The 22,709-nt window shown below is 32.3% G+C and overlaps 1 protein-coding gene across 1 annotated transcript; it reads right to left on the reverse strand.

Moving 5' to 3' along the window:
- Window positions 1-841: 841 nt before the first annotated feature.
- On the reverse strand, window positions 842-17,548 carry LOC134249856 (uncharacterized). Its single transcript, XM_062732222.1, has 6 exons — window positions 17,492-17,548; window positions 16,873-16,930; window positions 11,828-12,037; window positions 9,154-9,245; window positions 3,958-4,319; window positions 842-1,953 (listed from the first exon to the last, which is right to left on the reverse strand). The coding sequence occupies exons 1-6, from the start codon at window positions 17,546-17,548 to the stop codon at window positions 1,080-1,082; spliced, it is 1,653 nt and encodes a 550-aa protein (XP_062588206.1). The 3' UTR covers window positions 842-1,079.
- Between the last annotated feature and the right edge of the window lie 5,161 nt (window positions 17,549-22,709).

Genomic DNA, 22,709 nt, shown 5'->3' on the forward strand with positions numbered 1-22,709 from the left:
TGGCTACGGTAAAAGTTTAAAATGTCACCGGGTAAAGGGGCACATGCGGGGTTGCGGTTAAGTAACATATGAGGTTTAAACTTCGAAGCGGTGAATTTTTGCATTTGGAAAATATATTTGTAAAATTTCTTTGCTAATGAATTCTTTGGAGCCAAAGACATGCGCACGGTTGTAAGAATGTGTTACCTACCAATTTAGTGCAATAGGCTGGTTGAAAGCCTCACAGATTATTCTAACATGTCTGGACAGTTCAGTCGACTGGAAAAAGTTGTGGTGTCGCTGATATTCTTTGCTCTTATATTTTCAAACACTGACGTTTAAGCTCATTTTAAGAATGATAGATAAAGATTGATACAAAAACAATCCATGTAAATTTTTTATCCTGAAACAATCTTGATTTCTGAAACAAATATAATCTTTTGTGACCAAATTCTACTCTACCTATCGGGGTTTCAATGTTTGTTAACACAGGGGTTTCACCTCAAAGGCTTTTTCTATGTTTAAATCTTTGTTTTCTTTCAATAATATGGATTTCGTCCTTTTACCAGGAAAAAAAGTGGATAGATATGTATTAGGCAAAAGACACCAACTAAAATGATGACCAATGTCTAGTCACAAGGAAAGTATACATCTGTGAATTTGAAAACCCTAGTACTAACTGTTCAGTAGTTATGTCCATGGTTTAAGTTTTTAAAAAGTGGGACAAATGCAAAGGTCAAGAGGTCAAAAATCTTTTAATCCATGGAAAAGTTTTTCGCCATAATTAAAAACATGTGATACAAATACAACTTTGTAGCAGGCATTATGTATTATTATTTCACAAACTCATGGGGGTGGGGGGTGTTTAATATTTTTGTTAATTAGGAATTGCTATTTTAACACTGTTTTTAAAATTATTTATAAGTTACTTACTAATGTTTCTTTATATTCAAAATCCTAGTAAGGTTTTAGACAAATTACCATTTATTTTGAATAAGTAGGATGGATGGAATCAATGGTATGCGTTCGAAGTTCTACGCTATGTCGAAAAATTCAAAAAAGAAAATTGAAGGTGTGCAAAAATAATTATAATGTCATTGTTAATAAAAGTCAATTCTTTCGATGTTAGGGATTCTATCTATCAGATTGTCCACTGATGCTCTCAACGGAGCACAAAGCACAAGGCGTTCATCGTGGAAAACTTCTTGTGGGGCTTCAGAGCAAACCATACCGATGACCTCTAACTTATTGTCATTTGAGGAAGAAGGTAGAAATACAAGCGAACCCGAATCTCCACGTTTTGCAAACGCAGTATTTTTAAAAAAAGGTTTAACAATAATTGCTGAACCTGCAACTGAGTAATGCATATATGTTATGTTGCAAACTTCAGATACTACTCCTGTTGTTAACAGAGTTCTTGCACCCCTCTTACGAACAACAGTATTTAAAAATTTATCCAGATCTATTAAATCTCTACAGTTAGAGATATAAGCTGAAGTTGGTTGGCCTCTTCCATTGAGTAAACGCTTTTCACAATCAGACTCAATTATTTGTTCATCAACGTCAATAAGGGCGATGTCATCATGAATACTCCTGATGTCTTGAACATGAAACATGACACTGCCGAGTTTTACGTCAACTAAATTTATGTTCACGGTTACACCCGGGTTTTGAATTCCAAGGAAAGGATGTAGGCAGGTTATTGCAGCCATTATGGAACCCTTTCTTTTAACAAGACTACCAATTGTTGCATAAGTACTACTATTAGTAGGTGCGAGACTAGGCACAAATTTTGCTCCATGTAAAGGAAAATTAAATGGAGCCGTTGTTATTTTTTCTTGCACACTTATTTTGACCTCAAAATTTCCAACATTTGACAAACGATTTTCCAACTCAGCCATCACACTTTGGTCAGTAATGGTTATTCGAACTCCCTTTGTATTAAATCCAAGGTACAAAATTTTGTCTTGATATCTGAAATGAGTGGTAGCATTTTCTGTTATTGGCAAAAACATAAATTAAATCTATAAGTGTAGGCAAAATACAGAAATGTCATTTGCTAACAATAAGAAAACTATTAGCTGAAGGCAGAAGTGGATATTTATCTAAATGATGCTTAGTGATATCTGCAGAACAGAAAAAATTCTCATTGTTTTATTGTAATATTGTAAATGAGGCAATGACAAAAATTGTTTTTCATTAAAATGAAACGCTACTGCGTCAATGAAGAAAACTAATTCGTTTAAAGTATTTCTCAATATTACTCATTTATATATATATATATATATATATATATATATATATATATATATATATATATATATATATATATATATATATATATATATATATATATATATATATATATATATATATATATATATATATATATATATATATATATATATATATATATATATATATATATATATATATATATATATATATATATATAAATAAATAATAATATTGAAATTTAAGACGATCATTCAAAGTCTTAAAATCCTTGCGAGATAAACAACTACAATTTTGTATGAGTTACTCATTGGAATACACATATCATTTTATGTAAATCTATGCAAGTTTCCCCCAGGCGGGTAATATCTAGAAAAAAATTCATTGTAAACAATATTTTCATAGCAACTTTAAAATAACTTAATTTCCATCGGTTTGCAAATGTTTTGGTTTCGTGTAAAGCATATTAACAATTTATGTCCTAGAAAAAAAAATTGAAGACTCTGGAATCTTTTTGAGCCAACAAGACAAATTATCGTTTATGAAGAGTTTGAGTCGTAAAAATAATCGTGTACTAGTGGCTCTGTCGTACATGTACCTCTTTCTTAACTCACTCTCCGAATATCAGTTGGAAAAGTCCCGTTTCAAAGAGTGCTCTGTAAAAGTTTTAATGTTTATATAAAAGCGTGGGGAGACACTTTGTCCTTTTTTAGGGGTGGATGGGTTGGTTAGATATAGTATAGAATGTTGTATCTAAGAAGAAGCATAACTTCAACATTTCAAATATCGGTATTTTAATGGATGAACGATATTTTACTTGAAAAAGACATTATGGTACGTATGTAATCTAACAACCAAGCTCTCTTATAAAGGTGATGACTTTAACTTATCTATCGTCAACTTCCCTTATTTATGCAGTAATATGCCTCCATCATCTGCCAACGGAGCTAATATATCTCAGTTGATTCGACGCCGAGAGCATTCTCTACGTATGAAAAATTTCTAAAACGAGGTAAATTATTGACAAACAAGTTGATGAAACAGAAATATCAGTTGTCTCGTTTAAAGTCATCATTTCGTAGGTTCTATGGTCAATAAAATGATCTTGTCATCAAATACAATTTATCATTGAGGCAAATGCTGACTGATGTATTTCATTCTGCATGTAATTGTTAGTCCATTTTCATACACTGAATTTACGACAGAATTTTCCGTTATGTCATGATCATGTCAATGGGCACACAGGGGGTAAGACCGGTCGGCAAGGGATGCCCATTCCTCTATGGCACCTGATCCCACCTTTGATGTTTTAAAGGTAATGACTGATGTTTCGGAGGTCTGTATTTCTCTGCTCTTATTTTGTTTTGTTTTATGGACTTTGATATTGAATGCTGTTCGTTATCTCCAAATTCTTTATTTACAAGTTTTAAAATAAATCTTTTTAGAAAATAATTGAATTTGGCTGTTATATGCCTAACTTAGACAACCTCATATAGTAATCTTTAATGTTTTTAAAGAAAACTTTGAATTCCTAATTACCATGTTTACAACACTTGTTTTCATACTTAAGGAAATGTCTTAAACTTTCCAATTTCGATTGGATTATAATCCTGCGCTCTTCATAAATACATTGTAAATAGTGCAATAAAAAATTATGCTTATTTTTCTGCTTAAAAATTATTTCAAATATAATTAGTTGAGGACAAGAATGAGAGAGAGAAAGAGAGACAGCAAAAGACTCACGGTTTAATGATGTCCAATACGTCTTGTTTATTGTATGGTCTTTTAGGATTGTGCTGTTCTTCCTGTAGCGTTTCGATAATTGCTCGTATTTTCTCTAAACATTCTTCTACGTGTTCTGCTGACGGCAATTCAGATAAAAGTCCTGCAGCATCACGGAGATACTGAATCAAACTGGATTGAAATGTTTTTGCTATGGTTTGTCTTATTTCTTTGCTCTCTCTTTTAACTGAAAAAACTCTTCTAAATCTTAATTTTTGTATCTTCTGTAAAGCAGCTGAAATGTCTTCTGCAGAACTGGGTTTGATATCTTTTGGCAAAATGAGAAGTAAATCGGCTTCCTTGCATTGGAATTCCTCTGAAGTCTTTTTGAAAATAAATAAAAAATAGCACGTTTCAATTTATAAGGTAAATATAATCATCTACTCTGATTCAGGAAAGGTAAATGCACTACTTCCATCTCATACATTAGATAAAACCTAACTTTATTCACGGGTATGCTTGATCAAAAGCACTTCTTGTTTTGACAAAGCCTCTCACTTAAGGATGTGAACTTCTCGAAACAATCTGTCTGTGAACCTTCTTGCCTTATCAACTGGTTGCTTATGAGCAAAATGATTGTTTAACTTTTTACAACTTACTGAACTGTTATGCAACTTACGATTAATGTTAACGTCATAGAAATATGACGTTACCATTTCCCCGAAAGCACTTAAAGCGCGGTACAAATTTCTCTAAATTTTAGCTTAAATACTATTATGACGAAACATGTTTTAAGAAAAGAACTTTTTCTTTGTTGAGAACTTAGCAAGTATAAAATAATCTTATAATATTAGATAGGTAACTTGCATGTCAGCATCATCCTCAGTGATGGATTGTAATGCAAAGTCTCAAGCATTACTTTTGATTCTAATGCAGTTGAGGAAATGAGCTGTTACAATTCAAGTAACGTTCTTTGTTATACACACATGTATATCTGACGTATTCATTTGTTTGCACGAGGGTGACATTTCATACCCTCCCTCCAAAATATTTGAAATTAAAAATGCTCTTTGCATCCTTATTACTGCAGATTTTTAGTATTGGGAGAAGATGTATGATTTTTCTCTAGTGTTTCGAATATATTCAAATAAGTCCGATTAACATTTAATTACTGCCGATTTTTACCAAATACTTATCAAGGGTTGGCGAGTGCATTTCATGAATTTCACTGACGATAGGGTAAAATTAACTTGCATGTTGACATAAATGTGTTGCATGTCTCCATAATTATGTTGCATGTTAGCAAAATTTATCTTACATGTAGGGGATAGAAATATGCCACCATACGTTTGCCGTTATGAAATGTCTTATCATTTATTTACTACTTCAATAATGGATATAGAAAAAGTCTAGTCACTTTTAACAATGCTTTCTTACATTATGCTGTATAACTTTCGATGATCTATAAGAAGCTCAACACTGGGTGGATCCAATTTGCAATTGGATTGTGGCTGTTTTATTTTCTTTTACCCACCTTTTTTGATAGCAGGCAGCAATGTAGCACATTTATTTTCATGTATATTTATAATTTTTGTATGTTTCGTAGGGGGTCAACTAAGATACATGTATACTACATGTATACATGCCAATGTTTTTTCCATGTTTTGTTTTCTTAATTAGTCTACTGGTTGTTCCCCCTTTTTTCTATGTATAACATTTACAATGACATTATGGTGCTGGGGGTCAGATTGAGCAATATTGTGATAAAGATATGTTATATTTTATATTTAAGTCCCCCTTTCTGACCCCCTGTCTTGTATTGTAAATATGTTTTTACTAATTTTACGTCATTTACTTCAATAAATGACATTTTTTCACTTCAATAATGTTGTTTGTTTTTGCCTGCTTTAACCAAAAAACAAGCCCAGTTGTCTGGCAGGAGAACTAAGGAACATAAAATGTATTATGTTAATGATTAAAATATTAAAGAATTCTTTTTTGGACTCTGTAGAGCTAAAAGTAATGATTAATGAAATAAATGTAAATCAATCTTGAATCTATGCATCTGGTGATTTAAAAAAAATAATATATTCTATTATTGATTTCTATATTGAAATTGAATACAATAATTAAAATGATTAAGTAAAAAAGACGTTCTGCAAATAAACGAAAAGAAAGCATCTTGTGCTGTTTCCAAAAAAAATGTTGATTTTGAAATTTAAATTCAAATTGTTAGAAGTATCTCCTCAGTTGCTTTTTTCTGTACAGAAGGTAAATTTATATTTATTCAGAGGAGCAACGATGTGACAAAAAATTTAAATTACAATGTATGTGCAAATTTAAAACAGAAAATTGATCCATCCTGTTACGCAGCACTGTTAAGGCTTACTATGAGAAATCAATGGAAAATAAAAGTGCAAAAAACGGGAAATTTTTAAAATTGAATTTATTTTTATTCAGCAATTCTATCATCACAGAGCTTAAATACTTATGGAAATAGCATGGTATAACATACTCTGTACTGTGTAGAGATTGGTCCCAGTCACGTGATGAACGCATAGCAGGTACACGGAATGTAGGTCATTAACAAATTTCAATATCGCAAGGGCATACCCTAATTGAAATTAAAAATTCAAGCTATTAATTATTTCTGTGTACTTTGTAGTTTCTGAAAAGTGCTGCTGCTTTGACTAGAATTCGCGTTTTAATACTTAAATGTTTAAGTAAATAGACGAATGTCGAAATATGTTAGAATTTTACCAAATATTTTGTGCACTTATAAAATCATGGCCTCGATTTAAAGAAAGCAGCAGCACTTTTCAAGTTAAGGAATATATCCTTTATCTATATTTAAAATATGGTTCAGATCTATGCAGTGTATGCCCTTGCGAAAGTACGATTTTATGGGGCATCTCGATGTAAAATATACGTAACCTGTACATTAAAACACGACATAATTAATAAAATACATTCTCTTGGTATTTAATTAATAATCGCACTAAACAAAGGCTATACATTGGTATTAATCGACTATTTAATATCTGATAAATAATATTCCGTTTAATAATAAAACACATTTTTCGTTGATAAACAATATCTCAATTTGCCTCTCACAGCACATGAAGTACGTCATTTTTACCAGTATGACGTCATGTTTACAAGTTCATTGCGACGAGTGCTTTGTCTACAAAAAGCTACATGGGATTTAACTGGCAACTTTTTTTAATGCATTGATAAGTTATAATGTTGTTTATTATGCTATTACTGTTCAGCGTTGCAGATTATTTCATTTACACGTAAAATGAGAACTACATAAATGTCATATTTTTGTGTGACGTCATAGCATACTTTTCCCGTATGAATTAGGCCCCGCCCCATTATTCAAGCCTTAACAGTGCTGCGTAGTGATATACTGTTTGGATCTTTAGAAAATCTACTGTTTGTGTACTATGGAGTCAAAGTTTAGAACATGTTGACCTCTGCAGTATCTGTAACTAGGCTTGGGGTAATGCTAATTGTAATAGTAATGCATTGCAGTGCATTACATAAAATCAAAGTAATGGTAGTAATGTGTAATGCCGAAAAAAATTGCATTAAATGTAATGCATTTCTTCATTAAATCCAGTAATGCTAGCATTACGTAGCATTACAAAGCATTATTTTGTATGTGCCTATTTATAGAATTTCGAATGGACATGGATGGTCGAAATTATTTTTTAGGTAATTTATTTTCTTATTCATCTATTTTTATTAATTTATTTCTGTAAATGATAAAATTGAAAAATAAATTATTCAAATAAAATTTCTTTATCTAATGAAATACACTTTTTATTCTGTTGAAAATACTCTTACCTTACATTTTCAAACTGATTTCTGATAAGACTGTAACTCAGAGAAAGGCAAGAGGCACACACTTTCGTGTTATATATAATGATTTATCTGTATCTCTTTTACAAAATATATTTATATATAAACACCTAATCAAAAATAATTACTTATAGAATATAATTTACAAATTAGGGAAATGATGACTTATAGAATATAATTTCTATAATAAGGAAATGATTTTCCATAATCTAGTACCAACATAAAGCTAAACCTAACTTTGTGTTCCTGTTGCTCCATGGAGAATTTCACACAAAAATCCTTCCTAAAAGCACAAATTCGACTTTATTATAATTTTTGAAACCCTGTCTTCGACCTCAATGTATTTTAAAACAAGGACCAATACTTCTCGCATTTTATACACAGTTTCTTCAGGGAAAATGAATTTATACACAGTTTCTTCAGGGAAAATGAATTTTTCCCAGCAAGAAGCACGTGGAAAATCTTGGATCCCTTGATTAGAGTTTCTTTGCTCAGAATTGGTGTGAATCAGATCGCAAATGTTGTCACACTTTTCAACTTCCCTTACTTATGCAGCAATATACCTTCATCACCTGCGTACGGAGTCTAAATATCTCAGTTGATTCGATACGCAAGAGCATGGTCTACGTATGAACAATTTCTAAAACGAGGTAAATTATTGACAAGCAAGATGATGAAACAAGAATATCAACAGTCTCGTTTAAAGTCATCATTTCGAAGGGTGTGACCGTTCAGCAGGGGTGCTCACTCCTCCATGGCACCTGATCCTACCTCTGATGTTTCGGAGGTCTGTGTTTGCTCTGCTTTTACTTTTTATTGTTTAATGGACTTTGAGGTTGAATGCTGTTCATTATTTCCATATCCTATTCCAAAACTATCATCAGTATGGGGATCTGTTTTAAATGTAGATCTATGCATGTTTGATACATGGTTGCTAATTTATAGCAATGCACATGTACAAAAAATACCAACGTACCGATTCCTAAATAGCTTCTTTTAGAAAAAAAATTGCATAAAGAATACTTTTAAAAATAAATAATATTTGTTATTTTGATCGATGTTTTTATTATTTTATGTCTCAGAAATGCATCCCTCAATTTGCTTATTTGCACACTTTTGCTGCAAGATATTGCAAATGTCGACTAAAATCCAACCTCCCTAAGATATTTCTCCTAACAATGTTATAAGCTAAGTAAGCAAGAAGCATTTAATAAGACATTGGATTTTTATGTTATTTTATACGAGTTTCACTTGGATGAACGCAAAACAAAGCCCTTAATTCTAATTAGAAAATTAGAGCAAAAACTGATAAACATGTATCTTTCAACTATATTAACTTAACATAATTACCGCAGTTAAGTATGACAGAAGGCTTTCTGTCTTCTTCATGTCATCTTGCGTCATGAAGTAGAGAAAAATCATATAAACACCAACAACCATTTCTGTTTAAGTAAAATAAAAAATCAATAAAATCATAGTTAATATATACAGTGTATAACTTAGTTTGGAATATCAAAAAATGTTGACCATTATTGTCGTACACCAAACTTCTGTGTTTACACAAAATAATGAAATGGGACAATGATTTTTCAAGTTTGCAATGGATTCTAGTATAATGTATTTAAAGAATAAGCAAAGAATAAGCAAAGACAAATTAGAAGTACATATAGTTATTTTAAGGTGTTTCCACAGATATTATATCGCTCTCTTGCTAAGGCAATAATTTCGGTGTAGATATTTAATTTATACCACTGTACATTCGAATTTTATTTCTCATACTCTAGAATTTATTAACAACAAGATGTGTTTATGAAACACTATGCGCACTGTGACCACATAGTTTGCAAAAAGCTATTTTTAGCCTAAAGAATACAGTAAAGGTCACAATCATTCACCTTGGTGCTATTTGAAACAACTTAATTAATTGAATTGGCATACCAAATCTTTTATGGTTAAAAAGTTATGGTGAGGGTACAAAAATATATTCTTAGAAAAAATGTCACAGTCTCGGTCACAAGGTCATTTAAGCGAACTTGATTAGTGGAGTATGCATACCAAATTTGGTATCTCTATCTCTCATGGTTCAAAAGTTAAGTGAAAGATCGAAAGAACATATTTAAACATATCTGAATATTTAAGTTTATCTGTCTGTGATAAGCGTTAACAATAGATTTTGTTGATAAACATAGATTCACGTTTGTAAACTATAGTTTACAATCGTAAACTATAGTTGAGAGTTGTTAATCATAGTTTCACAAATCGTTAAACTATATTTATCAGGTCGTTAAAGCCATATATGGCGTATGTGAAATGAAAATTCTTAGATTAAAATTATAGAAACTTATTATTTGTATCATTACTTTATATAAAGATAGAACTTTTCCGTAAATTACAAAATCTAAGTCAATTGCGTTATAAAGCTATCACAATTCAAATTTGATTCTCAGAATTTTCTCCGTATCGGAAGAAAATACAAAAGATTTAAATAACACATTACAGAGAAGATAAAATTGTATTTTTAGATGAGACGTGGTGTTATCCGTGTCCAGAATTATACGAAAAGCTTTAATTTGAATGTATTAACTATATTTCTTTACTTAATTTTGTATTTTTCAAAAATATATATTTTGATCAGTTACGCCATATATGGCTTTAACTATAATTAACGGTTTGTAAACTATAGTTTACAAATCGTAAAACTGTATTTATCAGATTATCTATGTTTTGCAATTGCAAATGATTGTTTTCAGTGTTAAGTAAAGTTTACGGATGTGAAACATATATTATCGCATTAACTATGATTTACGGATGTAAAATATAGATTAACGTCGTTAACTATAGTTTACAGTCCGTAAACTATAGTTTACAACCGATAAACCTAGTTTATCGACTGTGAAACTATGTTTAGCTCATTTTTGTAAATTTGGCGTGCCATACACTGTACATATGTCACAATCATGGTTACATGGGCATTGAACTTGGTTTTGTGCAATATAACTTAATTAGTGGAGTAAGCGTATCAAATATAAAGTCACTGTCTCTCGCAGCTCAAGAGACTGTTAAAGTTTGCAGACAAAAAAAGCTATTTTTAGCATTTAGGGTAACAGTCAAGGACACAAGGTCATAGACCTAAGTGTTGTTTGAAAGAACATATTTCGTGGAGTAGACATACCAAATACAAAATTTCTATCTTTCAGGGTTCACAAATTATGGTGAATGTTAAAGTTTGTGGACAAACAGACACACAGACAGACAGGCAAACAGACGGACAGGCAGCACAAAAACAATAAACACTGATCTATAGATCCAGATGCATAATAAAACATTAAAGTACATGTAGTATTTTTAACACAAAGACCTCATATTGTGCATCTTTGAAATAAATATTTCAGGATACGATACACGTAATTTTCCTTTGATATGAATAAGTACATGTATTTTAAAGTGTGGTATACATTGTGATATTTAGGAAATATAAATGAGAAAGCCTTTTTAAAGCAATATGAGCTGCATTTTTGAGAATTTAATTTTGCTGGTAAAATGTGTTATAAGAATTAATCTGTATGAAATCTAAACCCTAATGATCATTAAAACCAAAATAAAGTTTAAAAATGTTTCAGAAGAAATATTCCTGTACAACCGAATATACAGTATTATATAAGAAATCATTATTGTACAGGTCGACAATAATTCAAGTTTGCTTCAATCAACGCGAATAAAAAGTTCTTTCATAGCAAATATGAAGTACAGAAGTTTATAAATGTTCTATTTTTCTGTCATTGAACTAGTTAATTACAAATTTGCAACATTTTTTTCCGATGTCAAACATGCAGCTCATATTGCTTTAAATACAGCATTACCAGTCACAAAAGCCAAATGGGAGAGGGCTTGCTATAATGGGATATAGTGGTTTGATTCTCATTCACGCAAACGCAATTTCTTATATGAGTGAAAAATTATTGCAAAGAAATAAAATCAGATAATCAAACAACGAATTAAAAAAGTAAACTTTATATAAATTTACCCGTTGTAAAATCCGAGAAGCAATTTCCTTCAGCAATGTCTGAACTTAAAAGAGACTCATTCTCCTTGCTCAAATCACCTCCAACTAAAACAATGCATTCCGTCATTGGATCAACTGCAAAACCGTCTATCAAGTCCGCACCTTCTAGACTCAAGTCTACAAGGAATTTGTGGTATGCATACCGAGGCAAACATACACGTTTATCTAAAACTTAAAAAAGAAAAGACATATTTAGTATGATCTGAATAAAAAAAAACCAAACATATTTCCCAAAAGAAAATAATAAGAAATAAAATTACCTCCATTAATCTTAAAAGGAAATATTTCAGTAAAAAGGTAAATTAGTCTCTTCAACAGTAAAATAACATCATAAACCTGCATACAGTTATGTTTATTGTAACTTTCTCTACGAAAATCATTCCACATCATTTAACACCCTATATACATGTATAAGATGAAATATATAAAGATAAGGAATAATAGTAGTATTCGAGCTCAAAAGTCTATGAAACAATACAAAATTGGAGCAGAGCAAACATCGACCTCTAAAACATCATTCCTATAATACACCTGGCTATGCTTACAAATTGTATAATTTGTCGGCATGGCCAGGTGTGTTATAGGACCGACGACATCCAGAAGCTTTAATTCAATGCTCATATGTACATTATCTAATTTCCATCCTCATACATTTTTATTTTGTTAATCTTTAATGAATTTTGAGGGCTTCAAAACTCTTGTGCTTAAGAGACATAAGAGCCGTTTGTTACGTTGCTAAGTTAAATACAACGCAAACGAATAATGGGAGGAATAAAAAATGACAAATTGATTTTAAATGCACATTTGTTTTATTTTTACGTCAATTTAAAAGGTTTATATATTTACCGAAGGTTCAAGTGAGCTTTTAGATCACATTTTGTTCGTCGTTTATCCGTCTGTCCGTTTGTAAACTTCTTACATTTTCGACTTCCTCTCAAAATCTACTGGGTCAGTTTTAAACAAAATTGATTTAAAACATCCTTTGAGAGGGGGGGGGGGTTAAATGGAAAAAAAATGATCCAAGTACCCTCTCAAAGGGGGATAATCAAGAAATGAGAAGAATAGTGTGGTCACTAAAAGTTTTCTTCTCAAGAACCACTGGGCGAGAAAAGCTGAAACTTATATGGGGTCATCCTGTTGTAGGGTAGATTCTAAATAGAAGAAATAAGAGCTACTGTGGGTAGGACAGGACCGCAGTGGGGAATCCAAGTTTTACCTTGAAATAAATAGGAAAAAAACCCTTTAACAGTCTTTTTTAAGATCCACTGGCTAAAACATTTGAAACTTATATGGAAGCATTCTTCGGTAATGTAGATTCCAAATCTTCAAATCATGATTTACTCATGACTCACTCATGACTCATGTGGATAGGGTGGGGCAGCTATAGGTAATGCAAGGATCTACAATTTATTAAAAGGCAAAGAACAGCATGGTCAAAGCTATTCAGATGAGCGACGTGGCACATGGGCCTCTTGTTCATTTAATTGAGTTAAAACTTTGTGCACTAATTTTTGTATTCCTAGAGTATTGAAAATGCACATAGTTCCTACTGTTCATTCTAACGGGCGATGTCAAGGTTTCCCGTGTTTATGAAGATTTGAATGTTGTTGACTTCTATTGGATTTTACCGGTCACGGTACCCTAGTGGTAGAGCGTTCACTTCGTGATCGGGAGGCCCGGGTTCGATTCTCGATCGCGGCGCCGCGTCATACCTAAGACGTAAACAAAGGTAGTGACTGTTCCTTCGCCAAGCGCTCGGCATTAGAAGTGAAAGTCACGGGTCTTGCGGATATGACCTTAAAAACGTAGGCCCCGTGTCACGGTATGCGCTGGCACGATAAAGAACCCTGCTCAATGGCCCTGAGTGCCGATTATAGGTCTTAATTTGAAGCCCTTCACCGGCATACGGTGACGTCTCCATATGAGTGAAAAATTCTCAAGAGGTTCGTTAAACAATACACAATTAATCTATTGGATTTTATAAAGGATATTCCTCTGAATGTAAAAATTACTTTATAAGTAAGGGATGTTAATGACTGAAAAGTTAATGTCATCATGTTTATCATAAAGCTCTGTTGGTAGATTACCATTAACGTTTTTTTTAAGTAAAATAACCAAGTATGAAACAAATGTGTCAGACTCTGAGGTATCCTTTATCTCATTTTAGCTTACCAGGATACCGTTATATCGTTTAGACATTGTTAATTGACAATACATCGTCGATATAGTTGCATGTATATTCCAGCTTGTCTGTAAATATATGTAATCTGTTTTCAAAGCTTTAACCCTAATAATAATACTTGAAGTCAATATTGATGAAGATATATGTATTCTGTTGATCTAAAATATTTGTTTGTTTAGTTGTAAATTTCCTGTTGCGTAATCTGGAATCTTTGATCTGGAAGTTTAAAGCATTCCGTGTTTCACTCTGAAAAACATGTATTTTGCCTAAAAAGTGCTGCAAGAATCCCACTGTCCGGTCAGTCAAATAAGTATTCCACACATTCGCACAAAATCTTACCCTATGTTTTGAATATATACTTATGAAACCATGTTTATCTCTGGATTCTAGCAGCACTTTCCAAGAACTTTCCGTCTGTACAAATCTGATAATTTTAAATACCCAGCTTATTATTGTTCTGTTGCATTATTTTTGTCACGAATCACCGAGGACAGTTCGACCGGTAAACGTATATTTTTGACTGTCTTCGAAAGAAAATATAATCACTGAAAAAAAAAATTGCATACTTTCTTAATTAACTTAATTCCACATGAATTTCACAAAATATTCACGAAATTTTCATTAAAACTCCATTTACGTATTTTTGTGCGTATACATGCCGTCTTAGCCAAATTCTTTTTACACGACATGATCAAATTCCAAGTTAATTGATGTACACTTACACTGTATGACGTCATTGATGGTAGATTTTAATCAAAATGACAGATACAGCATGACAAAATAAAAGTATTCTATTTTAGTTAATATTTACACGTTTCTGTTCAAATTCTAGTGTTAAATTACGTATCTAAATACTTATATTAAGAAAACTTGTCTTCTAAATATGACGTCGTCTCGCCTACGACTTGTAATGTATCACTAAATATGTCAAGATAGAATATTCTGTTTGCTTCCTTATTACCCCTACACACTAACCTTTTCGGACGACACATAAAGTGTACGTAGGGGGTCAGCCCTGTTGTCTGTCTACCCAATAGTTGATGTTGATATACATTTATTTAAACACTGTGGCCAATTTTTGCCATACTGTAAACATTGAATGTGTTTAAATAATGTTACAAATACAAGCTTTGTGTATTATGGTGGGGGGGGGGGTCTAGGTAGGATACGACATCACTGTCTTTCTAATGAATGTCTAAATGTGAGTTGAAGACCACAGCAAGTGTTTCATCTTTTCACGTAATAGAATTTGAACAAATTCTCCTTCATATGAATTCAAATAACTTGTTTGAAGACCTGGTACCCCAAAACCAAATAAACTTTGACATTTAGAAACTCAAGCATCTTATCCCTGACACTGTTCGACAGAAAACAAAGTAGGAACTGCATGCAATACTCCAGTGATTCCTTGTTATGTTTATTGTTTTGGATCAATTTAACCAAACAAATTACCTTTTTAAATTCATTATTTGGTAAAATATAACCATTGAATGTACGTTTGTGAAAAATATTTCCCCATCTCAATATTCATATTCATTTTAAAACTTCTCACGTCACATCCGCTCTTACATATGTACACCTGATCTGAAAGGTGCTAATTTATTTTCAATATTTAAGAAATTTAAAATTAAGAAGAATGCTTCTATAAACGTTTGTTTCTTATTTTTAACAAAAAAATTATAACCTGCTCGAGCCTACAAATTATTATACCGCGCTAAGGCATTGTACAATTCAATGCTTTCATGTTTATTTGTCAAATTACTCAATCAAAGAAAACAAATGAAAATTTGAAAGAATATAAAAGAGCCTGAAAATGACTAAAGCCTGTATCAAAAGAATTAAGTAACCACTTAATAGTGAGAAAACATCCTACAGAGGAGATATAGCGCTATTAATATTCTTTAAGTTAAATGTCAGGTTAATACAATATCAACTAAAGGTCACTTAAGACCCAGAACATTTGTTCTTGATTTATAATTTAGGTGCAAAAAAGTAGTGCATTTTCGCTTAATATTTAATTCATTATTTAAAAGTCTACCTTAGCACTGATAACCTTTAAATTAAATTATATAGTATATTATGTAATTTCTGAATTACATCCTTCTGTGATTTCAAAACTATTAGGACAAGCGCAGTTTTAATATTGTAATAATTTTTCCACAATAGTATACACATCTAAATGTCTTGCTGCATTCTGTCTATAAAGTAGCAGTTTTTAGTGAAATTTGTTTGCCTGTTTTCTAAATCCCTTTTATTTCATTATAAAAAACGATATACACCAATAATTACATTTAATATTATTTCCCTTTACAGCTGCCATGCAATGTGATTGAGATTATGACAAATTTTCGCAACTAATTCGGGATAGTCCGAGCCGTTTGAAGTATGTCACTTGTCAAAAAGATATGTCAGAACCTCTCATTTTCAATTCTGTTAAGAAACATATTTGAAATACACAATGCAAAGAAAACAGAATTCAATTAAAAATGGTCACTCAATCAGAAAGAATCTAGGTTTATGGAGGGAGGGGGGCATAAATATTTGTTTGAAAGATATTTAGAAGAAATTCACATTTGTAAAATTTGATGGCCTGAACAACCTCTTCATATTTTGCTTACAAGCAATTTTTATATTTCCATTGCAGAGTGTTTTGAGTAGAAGATTTCATCATCATTATCATTTTCATTTTAATTGTTCATAAAAATGAACTAATACTTTCTTTCAACTTATTCTGTTTTTTTTTTCGTTAGAGCTGCAACATATGTATTTAACAGACTATGTAACTTATATTCTGTTTTAAACGTCAATGTTATTACCCTGTTACCTTTAAACTCTTTGGCTGTAGCTGAGCGTTTTCTGAGATCACCGAATTGCACGTCATCCTTCAAAAAAATAATTATTTATGTATATCAATTACTGGATGCCGTATTAGAAGTGTAAAATCTCTGGTCTTCAGATATGACCTTAAAAACGAAGGTCCAGTGTCACGGTTGAAGTTGGCACGATATAGATGCCTCTGTTTTAAATGACCCTGAGTGCCAAGTAAAGGTCTAAAGTAGAAGGCGCCTTTCCGGTAACGTCTCTGCATCAGTAAAAAAATCCTCCAATGGGACGTTAAACAGTATGCAATCAATCATTTACGGAATGGAACAAATCTGTCGTTAACATCCGTATTAATTATACATTTCATTTTATTTTTCCAACGTAGAGTGTTTTGAGAGAAAATATTCATTATTATCATAATTTCTTTTATTTTCAGTATATGTATCAATGAGCTTATACTTTCTATTAACTTATTGAGTTGCCATATACATTTTGTTCCTGTTAAAATTGCTTCACTTCATACGCAATCTTTTACAATTTCTGGTCCTAACAATCAAAGTTCGTGTATTGTACAGAATATGATGTAATTCGCATTCTGTTTTATACGTCAATGCCACTACCTCACAACCCTTAAGCTGTAGCTGGGTGGTTTCTGTGATCACCGTACTGCATGCCATCCTTCAATAAGAAAAAAAATAATATTATAAGGTTTCACTGACTAATTAAAATGCTCTCAATGAAAATTTTGCTGTCAACGTTGTTCTAAACATGTTGCTTGCAAAAGTCATTTTCCCTATTCGCTCAATTTTTTTTTTGTCAACTTTTTAAGAAAGTTAAACAGAACAGATTATTAGATTAAGCAACGATGCGTTCAAAGATTTTCAAAACAATAGACTTATAAGAGGAAAGAAAATCACTTTCAGAATCAAAGTATGTATTATTCCTTCTGTCTATACAAGGGCTATTCCAAACGTAATGTCTAAACTGCTATAAAGTCTTCCATTACAATTAATCGTCAACGAAATTGTGAATACCATTCCACTTGTTAGAATATTGCTTTTTAAATTTAATATGATTGTAAGATACACTGTAAACGGCATTATTACATAAGAGTTCACGGCATGTGTTATCAGTCAACAGGAGATGTTTACAAGTATATTTTTCTTTTTTTGACACTTGAGTCCACAACTAGTTTTCCATTGGTCCATGTTTTGCCATAGTTACGACTTGTTTTGTATATTTGATTTGTTAAATAAACTTCATTTAAGCACATTCAAATCTTTATATTTGCTTCATTATCTTTGTTTCAAAGAGAGCAATCACAGCTGGATGAGTATTCAATTTTTTTCTTAAATATGTCATTCAAAAATACACAATTCAGATATTCATCTAATTTTGTGCTTTCATCAATTTTATTTTGTTATTACTTTGATTTAACACGATGACAGCAAAACTCATATGAAAAAAAAAAATTAAAAAGTTATGATACAAACTGAAAGTAACATTTATCCTCCAGAGAAAAATGTGCCGAACTACCTTATGTGATAAATCAAAATAATTAGAGTGTATTGAAATATTATTGAAATATTGTGAGCTTTTTGATCACATTTTATCCTTCTTTCGCCTTTCTGTCCGTAAACTTTTCACATTTTCGACTTCTTTTAAGAACCAATGAGTCAATTTTGACCAAACTTGATACAAAGCATTCCTGGGCTAAGTTTTGCATAGAAACACCACTGACCCTGAAATATTACATGCAACACTTAATGACTTCAAGACGCACTTATCAAAGCGAGGCTTCTCTACTTCGGAAATTGATTCTATTATCAAGGAAACGGTCAACACAAACCGATCAAAACTCATTATCAAAAAGACTAAAGAACTGTCATTACGTAACCCTACAGTACTGGTTACTAAATTTAACCCTTGCGTTAAAGGACTGAAAAAACGAATTCTAGAATATTGGAACACCATTCTTAGAAATCCAGAATGCAAAACTTTATTTAATTCTCAACCAATCATTGCTTACAGCAAACACAAGAATATAGGTGACGAGATAATCCGGTCTCACCTAAAACAAACACCATGATTTATGTCCGTGACCCCTGATGAGGCTTCTTAATAGCCGAAACACTCTACAACTACTTGCATAATTCAAATAAGATATTAATCTGCTCTATGCAAAAAACATATCTACTTAAAGTGTGGTTTGGAGTGTCGGGTCCTAATAAATCTCTTACAAGTTTGGTTGATTGATGTCGCTAATTTTCACACTTTGACTAGGGACAATGTCCCACCGGCATCATCCCGTGCATCGCCCTCCCTTGGACAGCGATCGACTTGTGTGGTTTATATGGTCATCCAACAATCCGGCCACACTTTTTGCTTCTATTTTCTTCTAAGACATTTTATTACCAGCACTTCCTTTACCAAAATCAGCACATGTTTGTAAAGGATTGAACTGCTACTTCAAAGGTCGTCTTTTACGCTTCTCTTATAATCAAATAATTCGGCTTGCTCAAGTATACAAATACAATAGTGCCCTTCATTCAATCACTTTGTACCAATGCAAGAAAACCACGAGAATATCAGATTGTAAATACTAGGATATATTGAAGGACCAGATCAGCTTAAACAAGGAAGAATTCATTCAAGATTTGGACAGTCATGTGAAATATTAATCCTCTTATTGTCATCATATGATATTAAGACGGATCTTTATTTTACCCTCATTTTATGACACTATGTATATCAGACGGCTTAAGATCCACAGGATTTAATTACTATAAAATTGGTGTGTATTAGCCACCCATTGGACCAGCTCTTAAACATACACCGCCCCTTGCACGTGACCGTAACGAATCATCGGAATCTGACTATCGGTTTCTTATAGCCACATACTCTTCTTATCCTCTAATCTATCAACACTTATTGATAATTAGACGGATTCATTATCTCATCGAAATACTCATTGTTGATCTATAGCGCCTCGCTATATACAATATATTTACCACCTACTGCTCCTCTATTTGAATGGCTCGACGAATAAATAGACGGAGTAAACAATGCAAAAATGCTAAACGCACTCGTAATTATTTACGGGGAGTTAAAGCTCACTGCAAGGAAACTACGACCACAGGGGGAAAGTTTGTTATAAATCTATCAAGATACAACTTATCCGAACATGAACTCTCAGTTCTGAGCAAAGGCTTAAAATTTATTCCAACGCCTAAAAGCGACAATGCTAAAAGCCTGCTGCTCAGAGATTTTGAAGAATTTGCCAGGAAACTCAGATGCAAATTCCACTTTCATACCGGAGACGACAATGTCATTCACCCCTTTAACACAAAATCTGGCTACAAACCGCCATTTACATGCAGCGAACTATATAGGAATATATAGATAAAACAAAATCGGGACTTTCCTCTTTGGAAATTGCAAAAAAGAGATCAAACATCTCAATTGCTGAAAGAGAAGCTATTTTATTTCTTAAAAATAACAACGACATTGTTATTAAAAAAGCAGATAAAAGCAAGACAATTGTCATCATGAACAAAGACCAGTATGTCTTAGAAGCACAAAGCCAAATGCAATCTAAACACTATATGCAAGTATCTGAACCCAACATGCTGAAACTGCATGAAAACATTCAAAATAAACTTGCCACAATGCATTTAAATGGTTCACTGGACAAAGAAACTTACAAATTTCTTAATGACAAAAAACCTTCACTCAAATGTGGGCATTTGTACCTTTTACCGAAAACCCACAAAATACCAGCAAACATTTACAATGCTCTAATAAATGGTCAGTGCAGCATTAGGAAATTACCACCTGGTAGACCAATTATCTCGCAATGCGATACGCCAACGAGGAAAATAGGACAATATTGCGATTACTTTCTTGTACCCATTGTACAAAAACAATCAACTTATATCAAAGACACTACGGACTTTATCACCAAAATTGAAGGCCTCACATTGCCAACAAACGCATTATTAATTACTTATGATGTGACGAGCATGTACACAAACATGGAATTCAACGAACTTCTCTCATCAGTAAATGAGGCTTACACACAGGCCAATAAAACGCAATTAGACATTCCATTTCCGGACCCTGAGGATCTAAACTTCTTACTGAAATGCGTCTTGGAAAACGATTTCTTTGAATTCGACGGAAAATATTACAAACAAATAAAAGGAGCAAGTATGGGGGCAGTCCCCAGTCCAGAGATCTGTGACATCAGAATGTATCAAATCACAAAGCATATAATGGCACAATTTCGTCATGCCAGCAAAATTGTCTTCCACGGCAGATACCGTGATGACGGCTTCATAATATTCAATGGAACGCAACCAGAGATAGAAGAATTCTTTAATATCGGCAATCACTGTCACAAGCATCTTAGATTTACATTTGAAATTTCTCCATCTGCTGCAAAATTTTAACAAACTTGATATCAAGTCGTTTATCAAACCAACAAATAACTTTCAGTATCTACACAGAGAGAGCGCTCATAGCCCAGCTGTGTTTAAGGGATTCATTAAAGGAGAATGCATTAGACATGCAAGAAACACCACTGACCCTGAAATATTACATGCAACACTTAATGACTTCAAGACGCACTTATCAAAGCGAGGCTTCTCTACTTCGGAAATTGATCCTATTATCAAGGAAACGGTCAACACAAACCGATCAAAACTCATCATCAAAAAGACTAAAGAACAGTCATTACATAACCCTAGATTTTTTTGGTTGTTACTCTATTTTACGAGGAATATGACTTCAGACACTATTATGCGTATTGTTTGTGACTTAACGGTGCTAAATTTTGAACTCCTCCGCGATCCCTTATTAGCATTTTTAAAATCTTTTTTTTAAGGTCTTCCGTTGGAGACGGAAGACCTTCTACTGATTCTGAAGATTAAGATTATTAAGGTCTTCCGTCTTCAGCGGAAGACCTTCTTGTTATTCTTAGGTTTCTTTTTCACTTTTATTATTATTATTCTTTTTTTTCTTACCGATTTTGTGCACGCGATTTCTCAAAAACGGCTCGATGGATTTTCATGAAACTTTCAGGACTTATGTAACATAACTTGAACCTTATGCATTTTTTTCCGATTTGATGACGTCACTTCCGGTTTCGAGAAATTGTCGATTTTATGATTTTTGAAGGGTCAGGTTGTCTCCAGACTTTCTCAATAATGGCTCAAGATAGAATCATGAAACTTTGAGGTATGATAGACCAAAGTCTGTAGATATGTATAAAGTATTTCATTTTTTTTTTTTCTTTTTTTTTTTTAATGCTTTATTTCCATGCTTTCAACACAAACATCAAATACATTTATCAAAATTTGCACAGAAATTTTTTCACACCCACCCACTTTCGCACTTCACTCATACTTATATCAACAATACATCAATTTTAGCAAATTTTTACACACTTTATATGGATAAAACAGGAGACAGAAAAAGTATGCTACATTTGATCTAAATATGTTTTTTTTTCAGAGGATTTACATTTCCAACAAAGTTTTCCAATGTGACCATGTAGACTCAAAATTTTCTGCAGTTAGATTTTTAACAGATATGTACTTCTCAACCTTATAATACATTTTTAAATGGGCAATCAGCCCATTTAAATTAGGCTTCTTTACATTTTTTAAGCAGTAAAAAATGTACTGTTTAGCATATAAAATTACAAAATTTATGACATAGTTTGAATTTGACAAAGGTAACTCTCCAAAGATTACATTCTGAATATTAAAACCTACACGTTTTGATGTGTAATTGTAAATATGTAGACTAAGATCATTCCAAATATGCATTACATCT

Source organism: Saccostrea cucullata, unplaced genomic scaffold, assembly GCF_032062105.1.
Source record: "Saccostrea cucullata isolate Sc308-1 unplaced genomic scaffold, CSIRO_AGI_Scuc_v1 ctg1026, whole genome shotgun sequence".
In the NCBI taxonomy this organism is placed as follows: Eukaryota; Metazoa; Mollusca; class Bivalvia; order Ostreida; family Ostreidae; genus Saccostrea; species Saccostrea cuccullata.